This window comes from Glycine soja, chromosome 15, assembly GCF_004193775.1.
Source record: "Glycine soja cultivar W05 chromosome 15, ASM419377v2, whole genome shotgun sequence".
NCBI lineage: Eukaryota > Viridiplantae > Streptophyta > Magnoliopsida > Fabales > Fabaceae > Glycine > Glycine soja.
In genome coordinates, this window is record NC_041016.1 from 16129152 (window position 1) to 16151410 (window position 22259).

At 30.6% G+C, this 22259-nt stretch overlaps 2 protein-coding genes across 2 annotated transcripts; one reads left to right on the forward strand and one right to left on the reverse strand.

Annotated features, from left to right (window-relative positions):
- Nucleotides 1–7036: 7036 nt before the first annotated feature.
- LOC114385890 lies at nucleotides 7037–7790 on the reverse strand. The gene is made up of 2 exons (XM_028345932.1): nucleotides 7359–7790; nucleotides 7037–7270 (listed from the first exon to the last, which is right to left on the reverse strand). Exons 1-2 carry the CDS (start codon nucleotides 7722–7724, stop codon nucleotides 7037–7039), a joined length of 600 nt encoding a protein of 199 aa, XP_028201733.1. The 5' UTR covers nucleotides 7725–7790.
- Nucleotides 7791–18388: 10598 nt separating this feature from the next.
- LOC114386651 (thermospermine synthase ACAULIS5-like) lies at nucleotides 18389–21619 on the forward strand. Its single transcript, XM_028346686.1, has 10 exons — nucleotides 18389–18704; nucleotides 18790–18856; nucleotides 19500–19594; nucleotides 19692–19794; nucleotides 19923–20011; nucleotides 20315–20477; nucleotides 20598–20673; nucleotides 20788–20846; nucleotides 21137–21273; nucleotides 21367–21619. Exons 1-10 carry the CDS (start codon nucleotides 18451–18453, stop codon nucleotides 21443–21445), a joined length of 1122 nt encoding a protein of 373 aa, XP_028202487.1. The 5' UTR covers nucleotides 18389–18450; the 3' UTR covers nucleotides 21446–21619.
- Nucleotides 21620–22259: the final 640 nt, after the last annotated feature.

Sequence of the window (22259 nt, forward strand, 5' to 3'; positions counted from 1 at the left end):
GAAGAAGATCACCAATCAATTGCTCCTTATAATTGTTAATTCCGCTACGTATTATGGATCTAGGTATTCTTCATAACCTCTCTTGATAATCTGACAGAATGTGTTCGTGGTGGTTATTGATATTTTATAAGGATTCCCTAAAATTTTAACATATAAAAAGTATAAAGCTTGGAGAAGAAATATAGAAGAAGATAATTGAATCAAATGTAAATTGATCAAAGTAAAGCAATTGTAGAAATTGTAAATTACATTAAGATATGAGTTCAAACGTACATGTTTTCCTGATAACGGGTAGCCATTTTTCTTATGTGGCGTATTGGTATAGAGGTTTTTTTTATCTTCATAACCAAGGAAAAATTATCACTATTGTGCTTATGTTGACGTTTGTATCTTCACACTCTTTGATGAAAAATCATTGATAACTGTCTTTGTGTACTTGATCGAAATAACATACATTTGATGATCTTTTTTCTTACTTTTTTCGAGGAGCATATAACTTCAATAGCTTGTCTCAAGAGATAATTTTCATATTCTACTTGATTTACCATGGAACCTAATCAATTTATATCCTTTTTTGTTGCTATTCGAACATAGCCTCAATATTGTATTCTTTCATTCCATTTGATTCTAATACTTAGAAAATTCTTCTTACACCCAAACAAGCATATATCACTTACGAGCTTTTCAAGGTCTTGTTTAGAACCGTACGTGGATGCTGCAATGGCAGACCCATTGAGATATCTTAACTGTCCCTGATTCTTACACCAATCATGTTGTTGAGTTGCTCCCCGCCAAGATTGATTGGTTCGTCCGAAGCTTGAGAAATTTAATCCTCAATCAAACATTAACCATTAATTAGATAAGATTTAATCATTGCTCGCAGGGAAATGAAATTAACTCACAATAGATCATACTATACTTCCATTGAAAATTAAATTAATCTCTCAATGCAATTTAATTTGTATTTGTTGGATCTTGTGGCCTCAATAATCTTAAGAGGGATAGGCTTAGAATGCAGAAGAAGCAACAACAATCAATTTAATAATGTTCTATAAACATGCAAGGCAAAATTGATTGCAATAACATAAACAAGATAAGGGAAGAGAGAATGCAAACACAGTTTTATACTGGTTCGGCCACAACCCGTGCCTACGTCCAGTACTCAAGCAACCCACTTGAGATTTCCACTATCTTTGTAAAATCCATTACAAAGTCTGAACCACACAGGGACAACCCATCCCTTGTGTTCAAGAATCCTTTACAACAAGAGACTCACAGTCTCTTAACCAATCTCATTGAATAAGAAGAATGGAAGAAGAATTCTCTCTTCAAGAGAAGAATATTACAATGAAGATCCATGGATGAACTCTTAATGGATGTGCAAGTGTTTGCCCAAGAGTTCTTTGAGAGAGCATTTGACAATGAAGTTCTCTTGGAATCTCTCTCATTTTCTTTTGAGAGGATAAGACATTTTGGACCAGCAAAACTCTCTCTTCAATTTCATCCCAAGTCACACATATATATATAGGCCTTTGATGGCCATTCAAAATCCAAATGATAAGATGTGACTGTTGGCGATATTCCTTGAAAATCCTCTCTGGTAATCGATTACAGAATTAGTGTAATCGATTACACAGTTGTTTTTCTTAAACAGTTGTAACCTTTCATTTAAAATTTGAATTCCCAACGTTCAGAGTCTCTGGTAATCGATTACATATGATGTGTAATCGATTACACACTTTCAAACCATTGGTAATCGATTACATGTATTGGTAATCGATTACATGTGCCTTGAATGACTTGAAACCTTTCATTGTGAGGCAAGGCTTGATCTTGAAGAAATCTTAAATCAAGGCTTTGTTTGTTGAAACAATCTTGTATTAATCTTGAAGCAAAATGAGCCTTGTTTAATTCTTCTTTTGACATCATCAAAATCATGTATACATACATTCACATTCTCCCCCTTTTTGATGATGACAAACATGTGATTTCTTCTCAACACCATCAAAGCTTATGATTTACATTCTCCCCCTTTCTCAAGCAAATTCTTAATTCTTCTTGACATCATCAAAATCTTCATGATTTACATTCTCCCCCTTTTTGATGATGACAACCACCTGTAGGTTAGGAGCAACAACAAAGAAAAAATATCTATTTGCATATAGTTTACTCCCCCTTGGTTTTGCAATGATTGCTTATATGAGACAGTTGAAGATTTCATATTTTTCATATGTAAACAAATTGTCTCATAAACAATAGATAATTTTTCTTACTATTTTATCTTTTATCTTTCTCTCCCCCTTTGTCAACATCAAAAACAAATCATGAATAGAGAGGAGAAAGATGTTACCACTTGTTGCAATGTATGAGAATCAAGTAATACCAAAAGACATTAAAACAATCATTCAATATTAATCAAGCAAAAACAAATACAATAACACATCAACCAAACACAATCAAATACAATCAATCATCAAATATTTCAAATCAAATTAATTAAATTAATAATCAACTAACTATACACAATAATTTCTATTATTAAAAAAAATTCAAAATTCAAATTTCAAATTTCAAATTTCAAATTTTAAAATTTAAATTTTAAATTTTAAATTTCAACTTCCAATTTCAACTTTTAGTAACTTCCCCTTCCAACTTCCAACCTCCATTTTCAACTTTCAACTTCCAATAACTTTCATTTCCAACTTCCAACTTCCAGTAACTTCCACTTCCAACTTCCAACTTCCATTTTTAACTTTCAACTTCCAATAACTACTTCCAACTTCCAACTTCCAAATTTTAATTTCAAATTTCAAATTTTAATTTTCAATTTTCAAATTTAACTTTTCAAATTTCAATTTTTAAAATTTCCTTTTCTAAATTTCAAATAGTTTTCTTAAAACATGAAACTAATTTGAAAAGTTTAATAGATTTTTAAAAACAATCAAAAACTCAATCAGGAACAAACATCAAACACACAATCAAAAATACAATCAATCAATCATCAAACACAGTCAATCAATTTCAATCACAATCATCAAGGACAGTCTAAACTCAAGTAGAAAACAAGCATCAAAAGTAATCAATCAAAGACAAGTGACCTGTTGGTATCATTTGATATTACTTGTTGGGGTTGTTGATCAAGTGGCCTTTGTTTGTTGTCTCCATAAATCGCATATTCACTTTTCTTGGGGAGAAATGTGGCCTTCGTTTGTTGTCTCCATAAATCACATATTCATTTATCTTGGGGAGAAATATGAATAAACTTTGATGCATGCCATGTGTTTGGAGAAATTGCTATCAATGTATCGACTTTGCTCTTCTCCATTTTCATAGTCTTTCATCATGATACCCAGACTTATGATTTTCTTCTCTGAATCACTTGAATAATTTATGACATTATCTTCCCAAGTGATATATCCTTTCTTTTCTTTCTTCTCTTTGAAATTCATCTTGTTGGATTTTTCCATTCTTCTTTTAAACACAGGACAATTGAATCTCATGTGCCCAAGTTGATCGCACTTAGCATTTTGGGGCTAAAGAGGAATCTTCTTCTTTCTTCTTTCATCATCATCTTCTTTCTTCTCTAGTTTTTTTATATAGTTGCATTTCTCTCTACCATTGTAGGAATAAAGGAATCAAATTCAATGGCTTCCCATATCTTTAGATCTATGGCTTCTATAAAGATCTGCATTCGGGTTTTCCAATAATGATAACCCTCACCATTGAACATAAGAGCCTATTGATAGAATTTCCCTCATAAAATGGAAATTTGGATGAGGCCATATCTATTCTTGAAGTTTTTAAACTTTATACAAGAATCCTGCTCTGATACCACTTGTTGGATCTTGTGGCCTCAATAATCTTAAGAGGGATAGGCTTAGAATGCAGAAGAAGCAACAACAATCAATTTAATAATGTTCTATAAACATGCAAGGCAAAATTGATTGCAATAACATAAACAAGATAAGGGAAGAGAGAATGCAAACACAGTTTTATACTGGTTCGGCCACAACCCGTGCCTACGTCCAGTACTCAAGCAACCCACTTGAGATTTCCACTATCTTTGTAAAATCCATTACAAAGTCTGAACCACACAGGGACAACCCATCCCTTGTGTTCAAGAATCCTTTACAACAAGAGACTCACAGTCTCTTAACCAATCTCATTGAATAAGAAGAATGGAAGAAGAATTCTCTCTTCAAGAGAAGAATATTACAATGAAGATCCATGGATGAACTCTTAATGGATGTGCAAGTGTTTGCCCAAGAGTTCTTTGAGAGAGCATTTGACAATGAAGTTCTCTTGGAATCTCTCTCATTTTCTTTTGAGAGGATAAGACATTTTGGACCAGCAAAACTCTCTCTTCAATTTCATCCCAAGTCACACATATATATATAGGCCTTTGATGGCCATTCAAAATCCAAATGATAAGATGTGACTGTTGGCGATATTCCTTGAAAATCCTCTCTGGTAATCGATTACAGAATTAGTGTAATCGATTACACAGTTGTTTTTCTTAAACAGTTGTAACCTTTCATTTAAAATTTGAATTCCCAACGTTCAGAGTCTCTGGTAATCGATTACATATGATGTGTAATCGATTACACACTTTCAAACCATTGGTAATCGATTACATGTATTGGTAATCGATTACATGTGCCTTGAATGACTTGAAACCTTTCATTGTGAGGCAAGGCTTGATCTTGAAGAAATCTTAAATCAAGGCTTTGTTTGTTGAAACAATCTTGTATTAATCTTGAAGCAAAATGAGCCTTGTTTAATTCTTCTTTTGACATCATCAAAATCATGTATACATACATTCACAGTATTATAAACTTGTAACCATACATTGTATCTATTTCTTTAATTTGTGCGTTGACATACACATAAATCATAGGAAGGAAATGAAAGAAGCATGTTATATTTATTTTTTTATTTAAACAATTGTTTTTAATCTCACTATAATCCATTCATACGAGTCGTCATAGGATGGCACGACGACTGTATATGCAACCACATCTACACAAGAGTCCAAAGAAATATGCTTATCAACTAATTAATATCCAAAACCACATATTGTAAATTAAGCATTATTATATATATGCTTCTATAGTGGCAAGGGTTAGTGTCATGAGCCGAGAATAAGCTCAAGGGGTCCTAGGCTTCGAGGGCTAGCACTATTAGAAAATATGCTTTCTACATCGGTTATTTATGACTTTCAACATCGGTTTTTCAACCGATGTTGAAAATACCGACGTTGATAGTATTATCGTTAACATCGGTTTTTGAAAAACCGATGTTAATGTAAAATTACCAACATCGGTTATATAAATAACCGATGTTGCTAATATGAATTACACCCAGAAAATGTATATTAATGTTGAAAGTTAACATCGGTTTTTACAAAAAACCGATGTTAACGAATGTGTTACTGTTGATAGTTAACATCGGTTTTTTTACAGAAAACCGATGTTAACCTTCGTTAACATCGGTTTTCTGTAAAAAACCGATGTTAACGAATGTGTTATTTTTGACAGTTAACATCGGTTTTTGATGTTAACGAATGTGTTACTATTGACAGTTAACATCGGTTTTTATAAAAACCGATGTTAACGCCGATGTTAACCCATGTTAACATCGGTTTTTATAAAAAACCGATGTTAACGAATGTGTTACTATTGAATTTTAACATCGGTTTTTTTTACAGAAAACCGATGTTAACGAATGTGTTATTATTGACAGTTAACATCGGTTTTTTCAAAAAACCGATGTTAACGAATGTGTTGCTATTGACAGTTAACATCAGTTTTTTTTTATAAAAAACCGATGTTGTTTTCAGGAATTTTTTTATATAATGTCTTTGTTTTTACAAAAAAACCAAAATTTAACCTGTAAATTTAAAATCAGACCACACAGCACACAACATATATCATTTGTATTCAGTTTTCAAATAGATTTTAGCAAAAAACTAGCTATCAACAAAGGTTGTTTAATGTTAAGATGAAACAACAATTGTAAAAAATGTAATGCAAAGTACGTAAACTAATTAATTAACCTAAAGTTACATAGTTGCCTAACATCCTATGTTTGATTTCTAACTTTTAGATAATACTGTGCCCACTGTATGCGAAGTGCCTTGAATCTCTCTGCTTCCAATGGTCTAACTTCATTAAAATACTGCATGATCAAATAAAAAAATAAATTAAATGTAATAACAATTATAAAAAAAACCAAATTTGTTTGTAATAAACAATTACCGTCTCCCAATTATTCCTGAAAGATCCTAAGATTATCGTGGACATCCAGTGCATCACGTAGTAGCCACATTCAGTGATTCCTTTTTGTCTATTACACTAAATACATAATGAAATTTGGATATTAATTAAACGTTAACTACAATTAGTGTACACACACATAAAATATATATAAGTAGAACTTTTATTTAAATCACGTACCTTAACAACAATCCACCTAGCAGCAGCCTTGGATTTCGGTTGTGGAGTATCATCAAGTCCTTTCAAAGCACTAGTGTTGAATATAAGGAACATTAAAATATTGATGTTGTTGAGTTATGCCAATGAAAATGTATTGAAAACAGTACTGACCTGTTAATTATTCCCTTAAGGTAGTTGTCTGGCCTGTTATGCAAAGAACAAAACCAGACAACTAGGTTTTCCTTAGGTAGAATGACGACCATTGGCCAGTGTCCACTGCAGTAGAGACGAATATGGGTTATTGTAGTAGTATAGATTATTTAAATTCAATTATTGTGTTTGACTTACCTATTCAGATAGGCTCCAAGGTAAACATCTCGTTTTGAACTCTGTATCCAACTCTTGATGTAACTTTCGGATTCAAATTGTGATTGCCCAGATCTCTGAATGGACTGTGGCTCGAGGAATCCATACACATCAAAATTCCCCGCTCGCACACTTGTCTCAGTCAGATGGCTGTGTTGTTAAGTCAAAGTTAATTATGTATGAATTTAAAACAATTACTTTGGTAAATAATAGTAATCTAAAATGACTTACAGAATCTACAACTGTATAACAAATATGCTGAGACATTGACCACCATGTGCAATTTCAGAGAGATCTTCGTGCTTTATATACAACGGGAAGTTTTGATTAAACACCCCGAATATGGTAGCATCCCACATAACCTGGAGCGGCTTCAAAAACACTTGTGGGATGGTCAATGTCATCAGGTACAGGGGATCATCGACCTCTTCATCCGGGCTTTCTGGAGGTTTTGCTGGAGACACAGCTGCCTATTGATAAAACATAGTTAATTAGCAAGTTTTGATTACAGTGAACAAATTAATTGAAAAAAATAAACTTATAATCAGAGTAAAATACCTGTTCTGATAAACGCTTCACAAGATGTGTTGGCCAAGCAAGGAAAGTGTTAAGTGCATGCCCCACTAAGGTAACCTCGTCAGTGGGTACAGGAACGAGAGCCTCTGTATCTTTAACCTCCTCAACACCAACCTTGACTTGGCCATGCAACAAAGGGATGTTGTGAACTGTTGTGGATCCCTCGTAAAGTCTTCCTAGGGCAACCAAGCGGGAAGGATTTTCTTCAATATATAGGCCGCATTTGTCTGAGTCACCCGTCCCTGGATCGTTCCCTGAGGGAGCAACACAACTCTCCTTTGTGCTGACACGAGGACCTGAGGGACCAACCTCTGGCTCTGGAGGTAGTGCAATTCCCTGTGATTGCATCTAAGACTGAAACTGGGACTGCATCTGGCTGAAGGATTCCATCATCTTTCGAGTCACTTTTTCTGTGATTGACTCCTCCAGTTGGTCTCTGATTTGTTGGGTCAGCTATTCTAGGTCTTCAAGAGGCATGGATGAAGAACTGCGGGATGTTCATGAAGGTGATCCTTAGTATTGCTTTATGGTGACACCGGCTCCAACAGCACGAACACGGCCAGGGTGCTCTGGTCGCCCAATGGCAGCAGTCAGGATATCCTGACGTCCATGGGGGACGAACGATCCCTGTGACGCCTGCTCGTCCAAAGAATCCTGTACCGAACACATATTTGTCCAAGGAATTCACAAAATACACAAAGATAATTACAATTATTAATTAAAAATGACTTACAATCCTGTCAGCTATTTCCTTTGCTGCCTCAGACGTCATCTGTCCAGTTTTCTTCGTGCGGGCCATCTTCCATTTCACGTGGCGTCTGATGGGAGATGGAGGGTCAATGATGCCCTCAGTGCTTCCAGACTGGGCAGTTTCTTCTAGTCTTTTCTTTGTCTTCTCAGCCATGAGCTTTTCTTCTAAATATTCATAACCCCCACAAGACAATACGTGGGGGGCAGTGTTTTGCTTCTGGGAGGCTTGTGCCTTTTTCTGTACATCTTGCAAAAGTTTAACATTAATGAAAATGATTATTACAATAAATTATAAGAAGTGATTTTGTTGTGGAAAACAACTAAAATGACAAAGTACATACCTCCCATGAGGGGTCTCTGTGGGTCTGACAAAACTGAGTCCATTTCTCCTTGCTAATGCCATATTTTTCACAGACAATGTCGTCCGCACCGTCCTTGTCGACTGCAAGTGCCCATTTCCTAGTCAAGTCAGATTTAAACTGCCTTCAGCGCTCGCCGACAATCTGAAGAATTTTCTTCTTTGTCCTACTGTCAGAAGCTTCAGGGATTTGAAATTCCGCCTGACAAACAATAAATTAGGTTTTATTGTAAGTAAATAACAAATTTAGACTATTAAAGAAAATCAACGAAGAAAACTCAAATACCTGAATATCCTCCCATATCAAATCCTTCTGAGCAGTAGGGACTTCCTTCTAGGTGTCATATGTCACGTCGACCTTATCACGAGCGACAATCCCCAAATATGTTCTTAATTTCTTCTTGTGGGGACCGTCGACCTTGCCGGTAGCAGGATCGACGTTGACCACAGGTCTTTCTGCCCCAGGTGGTCTTGTGGCCAATGATCGTAGTCGTGTCGCCTTGCGTGTCCGCTTCAATGTACATGGAGATGCATCAGCGTCTACAGGAGGAGGAGGCGAGGCAAGTGGAGTAGCCATGGTCCTTTAAAGAGAAAAAGTTGAGTTAGTTAATATTATCAAAAAACACTGTATGAGTTATGTAAATGAATGTACCGAAATGAAATATTATATTAGAAAATTACGTTAGACGATGTTAATTAATTCTCCTTCATCATGATCATTACGATTAGCATGAACGTCGTCAGCTTCTTCTTCTCCGACGTTGTTAGAAGTCATTTGTGTAGACAAAGGACTAACATAAGTGTCCATGTATGAATCATCATCTTCTACATTAACACCAATTGTTTTCCCGTTTAGAACCACAGACCACCTTTCATCACAAGGGTCTTGCACATAAAATACTTGCTTAGCTTGTTCTGCCATGATGAAAGGGTCATTCTGGTAAGCTAGTTTCTTTAAGTCTACCAACGTAAATCCTACATCATCAGTCCGCACACCGATGTTGCTGTCAACCCACTTACATTTGAAAACACAAACAGTAAATTTGACATAGTTAAGCTCCCATATTTCATCAATGAAGCCAAAGTAAGGCATTGAAGCTACACAAACAGTAGGAAGCGCCGTCCTCCGGTCGTCACCTCCGTCGTGCCTCCGGTGTGATAAAGGGAGTGGCGTTGTTGAAGAGGGAAGTCGCGTGAAAGAACGGAGAGACTGAAGAGGGAATAACGTGTTCCCTATCCTTTCAGGATTTTTTTAATTTTAAAAATTCAGAAAATAATTAAATCCGTATTAGAACCGTATCCGTAATAGAATTTTGATAGTTTCCAAATATAGATCTGGAAGTTTCACGCCCTTTTGCCACTAAACTATAGAATTGCATTACTTCTATACAATTAATTAATTAATATAATAATAATAAGTTGGCTTTTATCAATTCCCTTTATATAATTTATGATTATTATACTAAAAAGTGAGTGAGTGATTTATTTTTCACACAAATTCTTATATGAGAGAAGGTAAATGTATTATATACTGAAATAGTATTTTAGATAAAGCCATTAATGGCCATTAATGTAAAAGAAGGAAATGTGTGGATAATAATATATAAGAAAAGAAAATATGATTTGATTTTTTTAATTGAATAATTTTTTAACAATTATTTTTTTATTAAACTACGTAACTCCTTTTATATTAAGGATACTATTTTTTTCTTCAAAAATTATTATTGAAATTTAATTGAAATATAATTTAAATATGTAGTATTGAATTTTAAGTTTTAAATATCGACTTCTTATATTAAATTCACAAAGGTAATGATTATGCACCCAAAAAAACATAAACATAATGATTATGTATCTTATTTTGAATAATTCTATCTCTTTTATTTAATTATTTATGATAAATAGAATGCTAATTATTTCAAAAAATACATTATCTCTCCTTTCATGCCCCTTCCGTTTGGTGGCCCTAAAACAGCTACACTACTACATCCCGTTTAAGATGCAAAACATCGGGTTTCTTTACTTATTTAAAAAACTATTTTGGTATCGATAATTTAATTATCAACAATTATAAATTAAAAGAATTCGTATGCACGTCTGAGTGTTATTTTATCATCATGGTCACTTTATTTGCCTTTTTATTTTTCCTAAAATATAATCCTAAAATATAAGCCAGTAACACATTTGTAATGTGAGAAGCATGCTTGTTGTGGACCCCTTAACCGTAGCAAATCCCCAAGTTGTAGTTTCCTTAGATTTTTTATTTATTTATATATAAATTTAGTATACAATTAATTTTGAGAATGCTTTGTAAATAAAGTAAAACTTTAACATGTTGACGTTTTTAATAAACGAATATTATATATATTAAATTAATATCCATCATGTTTTTTTGGCATGATACTCGTTATAAAAATAATTCTAAACATTTCATACCAAAAAGAATATTATAATTTCGAACATTTAGTATAAAATCATTATTTAACAAATAGTTAATAACTCACCGTATTATTACATATTATCTTCATGTCACTACCAATATACCATAGTAATTTCCCATAGTAATTTCCTTAATGTGTAGATTAATTATTAGTTTAATATACCTATGTTGGACATTTAAATTTTCATAATAACTCTCTAAGCATGCATCCTTTGTCTCTAAACATACATCCTTTGACTCAGTTATATACTTTTATTTCCCGTGCTCTCACAAGAGTTTAATCTTCCTTCTTTTGTTTTAAATTTTAAGAGCAAATAGTTTATACATATATAGATAGTATAAATTATTTTTACACTATTATTTGATAATAAATATTAATTGTTATTTATAGTAAGCTTAGCGTGACAATTTTTCTATACGTGCATAGAAAATTGTTTGATTATAGAGAATTTTTTCATATTATTAAATTGATGCAAAAATTTATGTTGTAATATTATTTTTCGACATTGTCTTCCTCGACGCATCACATAAGTCATAAGGCAATGCGTTGTCAAGTGTATTCGAAATAAGTCTTGACATACTATTTTAGTTAATTTTTAAATTTTTCTTTCATCAGCTAAAAAAATATTTTAAAACATTTACTTTTAACTTTTTTTAATTTAATTACTCTTTTAAAGATTCATCACTATTTAAATATAATTCTTTTTCTTGGTTTCTTCTTTCCTAAATGATTTTTTTATTAAATTTATTAACAAAAAATTCACATAATTAACAAATGTGGTTAAAAATAATAAAAAAATGACAAATGTAATAAAAATAAATTACATGTGGATTATAATTAACTCTAAATTTAAAGACTTAAAACATAATTTTCGTGTCTCATGAAAATATTTTTATTTTTGTTCTGAAAATTTTGTTTAGAAATAATGAAAATATCATTTTTTTTTAAATCCTACAAATATATGAGATAACTATAATTATTTAAATTAAACCACTGTAACATATATTTTCAATAAATCAAATTAATATGTACAAATATTTTAATTTATTTTTAATTTAAAGATAATACGATAACATAAATATAGTAGGATTTCATAGAATTTTTAAACAATATTCTCCATTTACCTTTTTATCAAGATTTTTTTTAATTTTTATAATAATTAAATCAAAATATATTAGTAATAAATTTTAATTTTTTTACGATATAATTGATTTTACCAACATTCTATAAAAATTCTATAAAAGTTAAACTCTATTATTAAAAACAGTTTTTTTTTCAAATTAACTAATATCAAATAATTTATATAAATGTGTGTTATATTTAAATGATAATCATGAAATAATAAAATTAAAATTACGAAATTCATTTTAAAAATTTAGTTTAATTTTTAAATGTTTACCTTTTGAATTTATTATTGTTTATTAATTATTATTTTTTAATTAAAATATAATTAATAACGCAATATATGTTTTTTTTAAAATATATAAATAATTAAAAAAAAGTTTATATTAACATCGGTTTTTTCAAAAACCGATGTTAACGTGTATGCATTAACATCTGTTTTTTGAAAGACCGATGTTAACATATCATACGTTAACATCGGTTTTTGAAAAACCGATGTTAACTAATGATGTTAACATCGGTTTTTCAAAAACCGATGTTAATATGTATGCATTAAAATCGATTTTTTGGAAAACCGATGTTAAGAATAATACTTTATTTACAAATATGCCACCGCATTTAACTTAACATCGGTTTTGTCTAAAACCGATGTTAATAAACCGATGTTAAAACTGCTTTTTGTAGTAGTGTAGGTTCTTCCAAGACAAGAGAAGAAGGAAAAGTGATTTATTATTTTTTGTGCCTTTCGTTTACATGATTCATAATTTATATAGCACTTCTGGCTTGTTGATTTAAAGCTGTTAACCAAAATTCTATCAATTCTGGTAACAGGTACAGGGCTACCACTAACAGAAAGAAGATTCTATAGCATCTTTGGTAAATAACCGTAAAGGAGAAATGGCAGAGAGAATGTGCTAGAGGGCCAAAACAATTTTGTCAGGTCAGCACCCCTTGTCTGGTTAGTTACACGAAATCTTTCAGATATTGTGACTTGGTCAGCACCCTCTTTGGCCGTGTCTGCTAGTTGTACTTCTGGTGAGGATTGTTTAGTTCCTTCCATAACCGTTAGAAGGAAAAAATGTGCTTACACGTGAGAACTTGCTTTAGCGTGTTGTATAATGGCGCGAACACAACTTTGTGTGTGAAAATTCCAGCGGGACCAGCCTGTATGCGTAAAGTTTGAGTTTAAACCTTTGAAACTCATTAATAGAAATAAATGTGCTTCAAAAACAGTGGGTTTACTTATGTGCATTTTTTTGATATCTTAATTCAGTCAATTTTCATTTAATGCTCTCTAAGTATTTAAATAATCTCATTAATAGAAATATCCTTAAAATCAATAAATTTACTATTATTTTATGTGCCTTTATATACCTTCTTTTTTAAAAAAATAAATAAATTTAAGTCAATTGACCAAGTGAGGACAAATTTTTATTTAATTAATTATTATGGTGTCAAACTTGGACGATGTTTGTTTCATGAAATGTTTTTATATTTCCGGTAATGTTATTTTTAGGAATATAACATGAAAATATCATTTCTAGGTATTTTTTTAAAAGATATGTTTGGTTACATTTTCATATTTTTGGGAATAGTTTTTAAAATTTAAAATAATTTAAATAAAATGTATTAGACAATAAATTTTCACATTTATCACTTTCCTATTCACTCCTAATGGGAATACATGTACAATTTAAAAAAAAACAAGGTAAAAAAGAAAATTATAACATTCTAAGACATCAATAATACCCGAAAATACTTTTTAAAAACTTTGTAACAAACATAAGAATATATATTTCCGTCTTTATATTCTCAGGCACAACTAAACTATATATATTGAAGAATTTAAAAGTATCTTAAATGGAACTTAAAGCTGAGCTAAGGGACTTCATATTTTTTTCAAACACAAACATAAAGTTAATATTGAAAAATAATATAATAAATTAAGATAAAATAACAACAGACTTGTAATTTGAAAATAAATTGGATGAAAAATATTTTTATTATAGAGAACAACTTGACTAACAAGAGACTTGTAATTTAAAAATAAATTGGAGCATGTGACAAAAAATATTTTTATTACAAGGAACAACCTGATAACTAAGGGACTTATAATTAATTAATATAGTATGAGATGTGAATTTTGAATAAATTATTTTTTATACAAAATATCTAGACTACTCGGGGAGTATAAAATTTAATTTGTAGATATGAGATAATTTTTATTTTTACAAAGATAAATAGATATAAAATTATTTTAAACAAAATCTTTCCTTTCTTTTCTTTCAAAAAAGACCAAAATCCATATCTCTTTAACATAAAATGATGCATATACCTAAGGCAAAGTGCATCATACTCTCTTTAACTTATCAAAGAGTTGATAGCAAGTCTAACTGACTGTGGATACATGTAGAGTCTTCACTCTATTGAAAAAAAAAATTGTTGCTTCAAAAACGCGCATTCAGGTATACAAATCTATTCTTTTTTCGCTGCAAGTGTTAGGAAACATCTATGTAACTATCACTTATATCGCAATATGTGCATTTACAATTTCGGTTTGAAAAAATAATTCTGCAACCATTATAGTATAATTTAATAAAACATGTTTTTTATTATTCATAATGAAGCCAATAAAAGGTTTTCTAACAAAAAAAGAGCACACATAATGTGCTTTATTTTTGGATCAGACTTTCTTCCCAAAAACAAGAGATATCACATATCTAATAATCTAATATAATGACTATGCATCTTGACATGTTTCAGATTCAATAAGACATATATTTTTTCACAACAAATGCAACATGCTTGATGGCACTGAGCAAAAACATATTCACTTTTAGAAGAAAAACACATTTCACATTACAATTTTAAACACAAAAGACTCATGGCTCTAATACCAATTGATAGTTACATATAAGTGTTTATAACACTTGCATTGGAAAAATAGGATCTATTTTGCATTCAAAGTATACAACAACAATAGAGAAAAATAGATTTGTGTACGTGGATGAGGCGTTCTCAAAGCAACAAAATTTTTTCTTCAATAGTATAAAAACTCTATATGTATCCATGTTGAGACCAATATTTGCTATCAACTCTTTGATGAGTGGAACTCTAAAGAGCAAATCCTTTTTCTAATTTTTATGTCTGGTGCACTTTGTCTCTCAGATGATACTTCTACGTATAATGTTGAAGAGATATGGATTTAGACATTTTTTCAAAGAAAAAAAAGAAATATTTTATTTAAAATATTTTCATATCTCTTTATCTATATAAAAATAAAAATTATTTCATATTTTTTATTTTAAAAAGTTTCATGATATAAGACAAAGATAATTCACAATTAATCACATGACTAATTACCATAATTAATCACATGATCTAATCCTGATATGTAACAATATAATATTATTATTGTTTTATGGACAATTTCCACATTTATAAAATAATACTCCCTTTTTATATTAATTATATTCTTGGTGCTAGCAAAAAAATATAATAACATTCCAGTACAATGTGTATTTGATTTAATTAAATTTTCTAATTTAATTATCAAATAAATTATTTTCTTTTGTAAAGATTGGAACACTTGTTCATGTGTGACCCCATGGATTCACTACTAAACTGGTAGTAAATTAATTATAATTAATTTATTAATCAAAGTAGGCATCTAGCAACACTGCTTAAGACATGGATAGATAACATGAAGTAATATTTTTTACCTTCAAGAACCAATAGAAGAATAATGTAATATTTTCTTCCGTCATTTATAGCTCAATGTTAACTCTAGAGTATAGTATTATTGTCAAACTCTAATAAGCTCACACATCTAATTAGCGAATGACTTAAGAAACTCTTTTCTTCTTTCATTAAATTGTCCTGGTCAAGGTCTTAATTCTATCATAGAGTTCAAACTCATTATTTAAAGTTTATGAATTCTTTCTTGATTAATCATTAATTCTACAAGTATTTAATCATATTCAATATTCATTCAACTAATGTCCTAAGACATTAGATGTCGAATATTAAAATATAACAAATAACTTGTTAATTACTATGATAATTTCAGGTCACAGGAAACTATTATATTTTTTCTTGAGAATTTTCTATTGACATATCAAAGTAATATTAACTATTAGGAATGATCAATTAAGTTAGTTCAATAATGACATCCACATATACATCATTTATATATACAATTTAATATATGAGATCTATTAATTTTTATCCAATAAAGAGCATTACATATATATTGATTTATCCAGATTATTGATGTCATATTCACAATAATCTTACGATCAAGAACAATTTAGATTAAAATTATAAAAGACTTGTTTCTCATTATCATAATCTCTATCATGATAACAAACCTCTGATTTTAATCAAGAACTTGTCAAATTAACAATTTAATAAAACAATAAATATGATAATAAAATAAAGAATAATTATTTACTAAAATTGATAATATGATGGATTGAATCTTAAGCGTACATTTATATCCAACAGTGAGTTGCGATAGAAACCGTGGAATCAAGGAAAGGAGGAGGAATGCATGAAGCTTTAGAGTGAGAAAGACAATCACCAAAACGAGAGTGTGAGAACTTTGAAGTTTTTACTGAAATTAAAAAATAAATGAAATTTAAGGGTTTTACCTATACCTACATCAATTATCCGTGGGTAAAAGTTCTACCACACCAAATTATGAGTGTCACTATAAGTGAGTGTAGGCATAGATAACTTTTTTGTAGTGAGCAAAGGTAGTTGGAATATTCGTTCCATGAGAAGTAGCAGATTCTTGGTTAGAAGATGTCATTGTGGATGTTGAAAAGATGAATCTTTGAGTAAAAAGGATAACCAACACTTTGATTAAGATCTATTAAAATATCAAGATCAGATTTTAAGTTAAAATTTCTCGAATTAATAACATACTTTGTTGCTAATTCAATTGAAAGAACTCTTATGATAGTATTTTGGTTAATGTGAAATCTTTTTTAAACTTCTTTTTTTGTTTAATATGTTGTTTTTGAATCTTTAATCGAGATTCTTGGTCCACAAAAGAAAAAAAATATTTATTTGATGAGATTTTGTTTAATGCAATGATTTAAATGTTTTGAATCCATTAAATGAAAATAATTAAAGTGTCTTAAAAAATAAACATAATAAATGAAATCAATTGATTACGAAACATACACATTTATTTTCTTTGTATGAAAAGATATTATTTTGATTTGAAAGGTTTGTAATTAAGGGTCGAAATCTGTAAAATAATGAAGAGTGGATCCTTTGACCACTGACATTCTTTTTGTTCTTGACTTTTGTAAGCGTTTTAGTCTTGATTAGTTTAATGTGAAGGGATTCTTTCAATATAATATTAAAGATTTAATTATCTTGCATTTTCTCTCTCTCATTCTTTATTATATTAACTTTGATATTTATTATTTTCATTTTCTTTCCATTTTTTTTATCCGCCAGAATGAAAGACAATGTTAAAAAATTTATAATAAAATACACATCTTATTAAATCAACATAATTAGATCCTCTTGACTTATGTCCCATCTTTAATGTGAAAAAGAATATTTTTAATATTTTCTAGGTGTATAATAAATGTAGTATTCATTTTTTTATGACTAGTATTAATGGTTTCTATGGGCTCAATAAACACCTAAAAACGTTTAAGGGAAGAAGCACACATAATTTTTTTTATTCTTTCTACAAATTTCTATAATCATATAATTAATTACATAAAAATTCATTTAAAACACTATATATAACATATTTTTAATAGGAATTATTTATTGTTGAATACATTCTTATGTCATCATTTAATTGAAGAACTTGATGATAAGAATATAAAAAATTCATTCTAGTTATATGATAAAATTGTAATCACTAGCAAAAGCCTGCAAACATTTGGATTCAATTCTTGTTTGTCCTAGCCTAAAATAGTCTACCTTTGGTCCTTTTTATAAAGAAATAAGTTTCATTGGAAATACACAAACTTATTTCTTGTATAAAAAAAAACCGGAAGAAATAATAATTTTATTGAGATTTAGATGCTCTTATAATTAAGTAAGGTGACGTTAGAAAGAGAATCAAACACGCTAGATATACTACAATTAACACATCATTTAACTCATTTGATAAAAATAATATTTTTTTTCTCTAACTGCCGATGTAAATTTATTTTTTAGTCAAAATCATTTACTGTGTTCACACTGAACTTAAACAAAATCTGATATCTGTGGGACCACAACTATAAGCAACTCATACTTGTTTATTTTGAGACTTGAGTATAAAAACAGCCATAGGGAATGAGGGGTCCTCACACTTGCGAGAAAAATCGTTAATCCTTGTTAGAATATATTGAGAGTGAAAAAAGCATTTATAGATCCTACCAGAACAATGTTGTCATTCCTGATCAGCGCACTTATCCTTCTCTTTTTTCCCACATTTCTAAATGATAACGAGGAGTATTTTGAGTTAGATCTTGTAGAGGACTACATGACCCTTAATGCTCATGTACAAGAAGATGAAGACGAAGGTGGTGAGCAGCATAATGACCAAGTGGCTGAGGACATCAATGTGAAGCAGCATAAAGTTAATTGGTTTGAACAAGAAATTTATTCAGAAGTCAAATGGTGCCTGGCTTTAGACAGGTATATATAATTTAATTTTGTATAAGCTTCCCATTTCATATCTTGATTTTGTTTGATATCTCATCATGAATTTGGTATATCTCAGTGTGGAGTTTCGAGGGGCAAGTGAGTTCCAAAATCTGACCGTTCTTTCTACAAAACGGTTTGGAAAGGTACGTTTTATTGGTTTTTGACAGCATATATCTTTCTTTTTTTAGCAAAGAATTTGAAATGCAATTTATGTTTTCATCAAGTTTTTATGCCATTGGGGTAGTTTGATTTAAAGTTCTCTTAATTATTTTATAATTAAATTTAAGCTTTTAATCTCTTCCTGCCATTCAATTAACCAGCTTTAAACTTGCCTTTCAAAGTCATGTTGTGTTTTAAGCTTTGTATGTATATGTACCCCAAGCAAGATTTTAACTTGCGGACAAAATAATATATTGAGATCATATTAATTTTGGATATCCATTCATTTGCTTGTAGGAGCCTCTCACGATAAATGCAGCCCGATCTGTGTTTTTCTTGTTCTTCAGGCCCTATACTTGATATCAATCTTTATGCTCCTAACTAGCTAGCACATACTCATGCATGTGTACGCTATTAACTTTCATTTCACTAGGATATTAATTTTATGTTTAACACGTAGTATACTTCTCTCAATTAAGCTTTGTAAATATACCCTCCATTGCACAGGTAATAAAGAGAATACTAGTTTTTTTCTCCAAACATAGAATTATATGATCTATATATATATGATCTATCTTGCAGCAAATAGATAAATTACTTATTTATTTACCTTCTCTATATGTGTAGGCACTCGTCATTGATGGACATTTGCAAAACACAGAATTGGACGAATACATTTACCATGAAAACTTGGTCCATCCCGCTCTGTTAACACATAATAAGTATGAATATATATTTCTATCTATCTTCTAATGGTTTTTATCCCATATATGGATAAATGTTTGCATATCTAACAAAGTAATGATTGACCACTAGCAGCCCCAAAACCGTGTTTATTATGGGAGGAGGTGGAGGTTCTGCTGCAAGAGAGGTACTGAAGCACAGACACATTGAAAAAGTGATAATATGTGACATTGATAGGGTAAGTTGTTCATATAGAAACCGTGGTATATCGATCCCTTGTTAACTTATTATTCTGATTTTATTACTAAATCTTGTCCTCCATATACACATTGTTGATCTGAGTTTAATATGCTTAACCATACATAGAACATTGCCGGTTTGATCCGCGAGCATATGACGGCAAATCATGCGGCCTTTAAAGATGAGAGGCTTCAAATTGTATACAATGATGCAAAGTGAGCATTTTAATTCTTCGATTTTTATGACTCTTTTCGATTTCTTCTTTTAGTTTCAATTTTTTGATTAATTAGTTTGATTACAAACCTGAAGATATACTTCCATTTCCTGAAAATTTCCTTCCATATATAGTGGAATGAAGAGTTGCACTCGAGTTAAAATGTAAACAGCTAATTAAAAAAACTGCTGTTACAAGTCATGAGATCTTTAATTATAAGGGTGTTTCCTCTTTCTATCTTTTCTTTCATGTATGAATTGAAATAACGTAGAGGATTGAATATATTTTTTTATTACATATACAGGTATGAACTAGAGATGTCTGAAGAGAAGTTTGATGTGATCCTAGGAGATCTTCCTGAACTAGATGAATCAAATTCATCAGGTTCTAGCCATCTCTACACAAAATCCTTTTATGAGAATGTTGTCATACCTAAGCTCAAGGGCAATGGTCTCCTTGTTACTCAAGTAACCCTTTTCATTATTCTTTTGCTGTTCTATTTTCTAACTAATATATAAACATGAAAGGCTCACCTTGGACACTCACTTTATTAAAACTAATTAAATCCAACCTTCCTATACATACAGGCTGGTCCCGCGGGAATTTTTACACACAAGGCTATGTTCTCACCATTATACAACACATTAAAACAAGTTTTCTCTTGTAAGCACAATTTTTCTTTCTAACCCTTACCGTTACAGAAGCATATGTAATAAAGCTTAATTTCCAACGTGGGATTTTGATTATAATTTAGTTGACAAGCATATTTCTTTGTAGATGTGGTTGCATATACAGCGGTGATGCCATCCTATGGCGACTCGAATGGATGGATTATGGTGAGATTAAAAACAAATATTTAAAAATAAGAAAAAAATAATATAACGGATGCTTCTTTCAATTCATTATTATCATTTTTGCCTATATCAGAGTACAAATGAAAGAAATAGACACAATGCATGGTTCCAAGTTTACAATACAAATTAAATTGCATTGAGAGATTAATTTCATTTTCAATGGAAGTGTCCTACGATCTTTTGCGAATTAATTTCATTTTCTCTGCCAAAAATTATTAAATCTTAATTAGCAAATTAAAAGTTATCATTTTATGGTGCGTTAAATTTATCAGGCTTCGAACGAACCAATCAATCTTGACGGTGAGCAACTCAACAACAGGATTGGTGAAAGAATCAAGGACGAGTTAAGATATCTCGATGGGCCTGTCATTATAGCGTCCACAGTTCTAAACAAGACTTTGAAAAACTCGTTAGTGATCTATACTAATACTAATATATATTATATGAATTGAAGTACTTCATCAACTTTTTCTTAATGAATCTGTGCTTCAAATTAATGCAGGCTAATGGAAGAGACTCGGATCTTAACGGATGAAAATGTGAACGTGGGATTTGTTCGCAAACGTGGAGTTTGCAACTAATCTTAGTCTCTTAAATGTAAAGTCTAATAACATGATTAAGGAACTCATGTAATAAATGATCAACAGCTGTAGAACCTTATGTCCTTAAATTTATCATGAAAATCTCTCTCCCGCTCCCCCATGCATCATTGCAAGTCACAAAATCTCTGTCTCCTATATGCAGATATCATTCAATTTTGTTAGTGAGGAAAAGTTGTTGTGTGCTCATAAAATTACATATATTCTACAGAAGCTAGTATCGAATGTATGAAATCAGGAATGTCTTACAGAAATTATATTTTTGCATATCACTCCAAGCCTTATATGAAATAACTTAACCCAAGGATGAAATCTTGAGGAAGTAAAAATGAACACTGTGTTTGAAAGGTTTAATTCTTGGATAAATAGAAAAACAGTTCAATTATTTAAAAGTATGTTACATGCAACATTTGAGACGTTGGTGATCAAAGGGGACGCTAACTGAGAAGTATAACAATGTTTTTATGATCATATAGAAATTGGTATTCTTGTCCAGGACACACATGTCTTAGTTTCTTAATACTCAATTTTGTCCTCTAATTTTATTTAAATGTTAAATTGAATCTTCATATTTAAAAAAATTTCAATTAAGCCCTTTAATTTTCAAGCTTTCCTCAATTAATTCATTTTGGTCCAATTAAACTGACATCCTTATGACTATGAATACTAACAATTTTCAATTACGAAAACTATCACTACATTTTTTAATATTTTAAAAAATATATTTCAGAGCTAGATATCAAACAGTGTTACACTCTCCACTACACCATCTTCAAATTAAAGCCAAACCAAGCAA

Excerpts from the sequence above, each read along its gene's own strand:
- LOC114385890 (XM_028345932.1), bottom strand. The coding sequence starts at position 7,724 with ATGCAATCACAGGGAATTGCACTACCTCCAGAGCCAGAGGTTGGTCCC. Across the intron at positions 7,271-7,358 it reads TGAAGCGTTTATCAGAACAG|GCAGCTGTGTCTCCAGCAAA; the intron begins GTATTTTACTCT and ends TTTTATCAATAG.
- LOC114386651 (XM_028346686.1), top strand. The coding sequence starts at position 18,451 with ATGTTGTCATTCCTGATCAGCGCACTTATCCTTCTCTTTTTTCCCACA. Across the intron at positions 18,857-19,499 it reads CTACAAAACGGTTTGGAAAG|GCACTCGTCATTGATGGACA; the intron begins GTACGTTTTATT and ends CTATATGTGTAG. Across the intron at positions 20,674-20,787 it reads ATTAAAACAAGTTTTCTCTT|ATGTGGTTGCATATACAGCG; the intron begins GTAAGCACAATT and ends ATTTCTTTGTAG.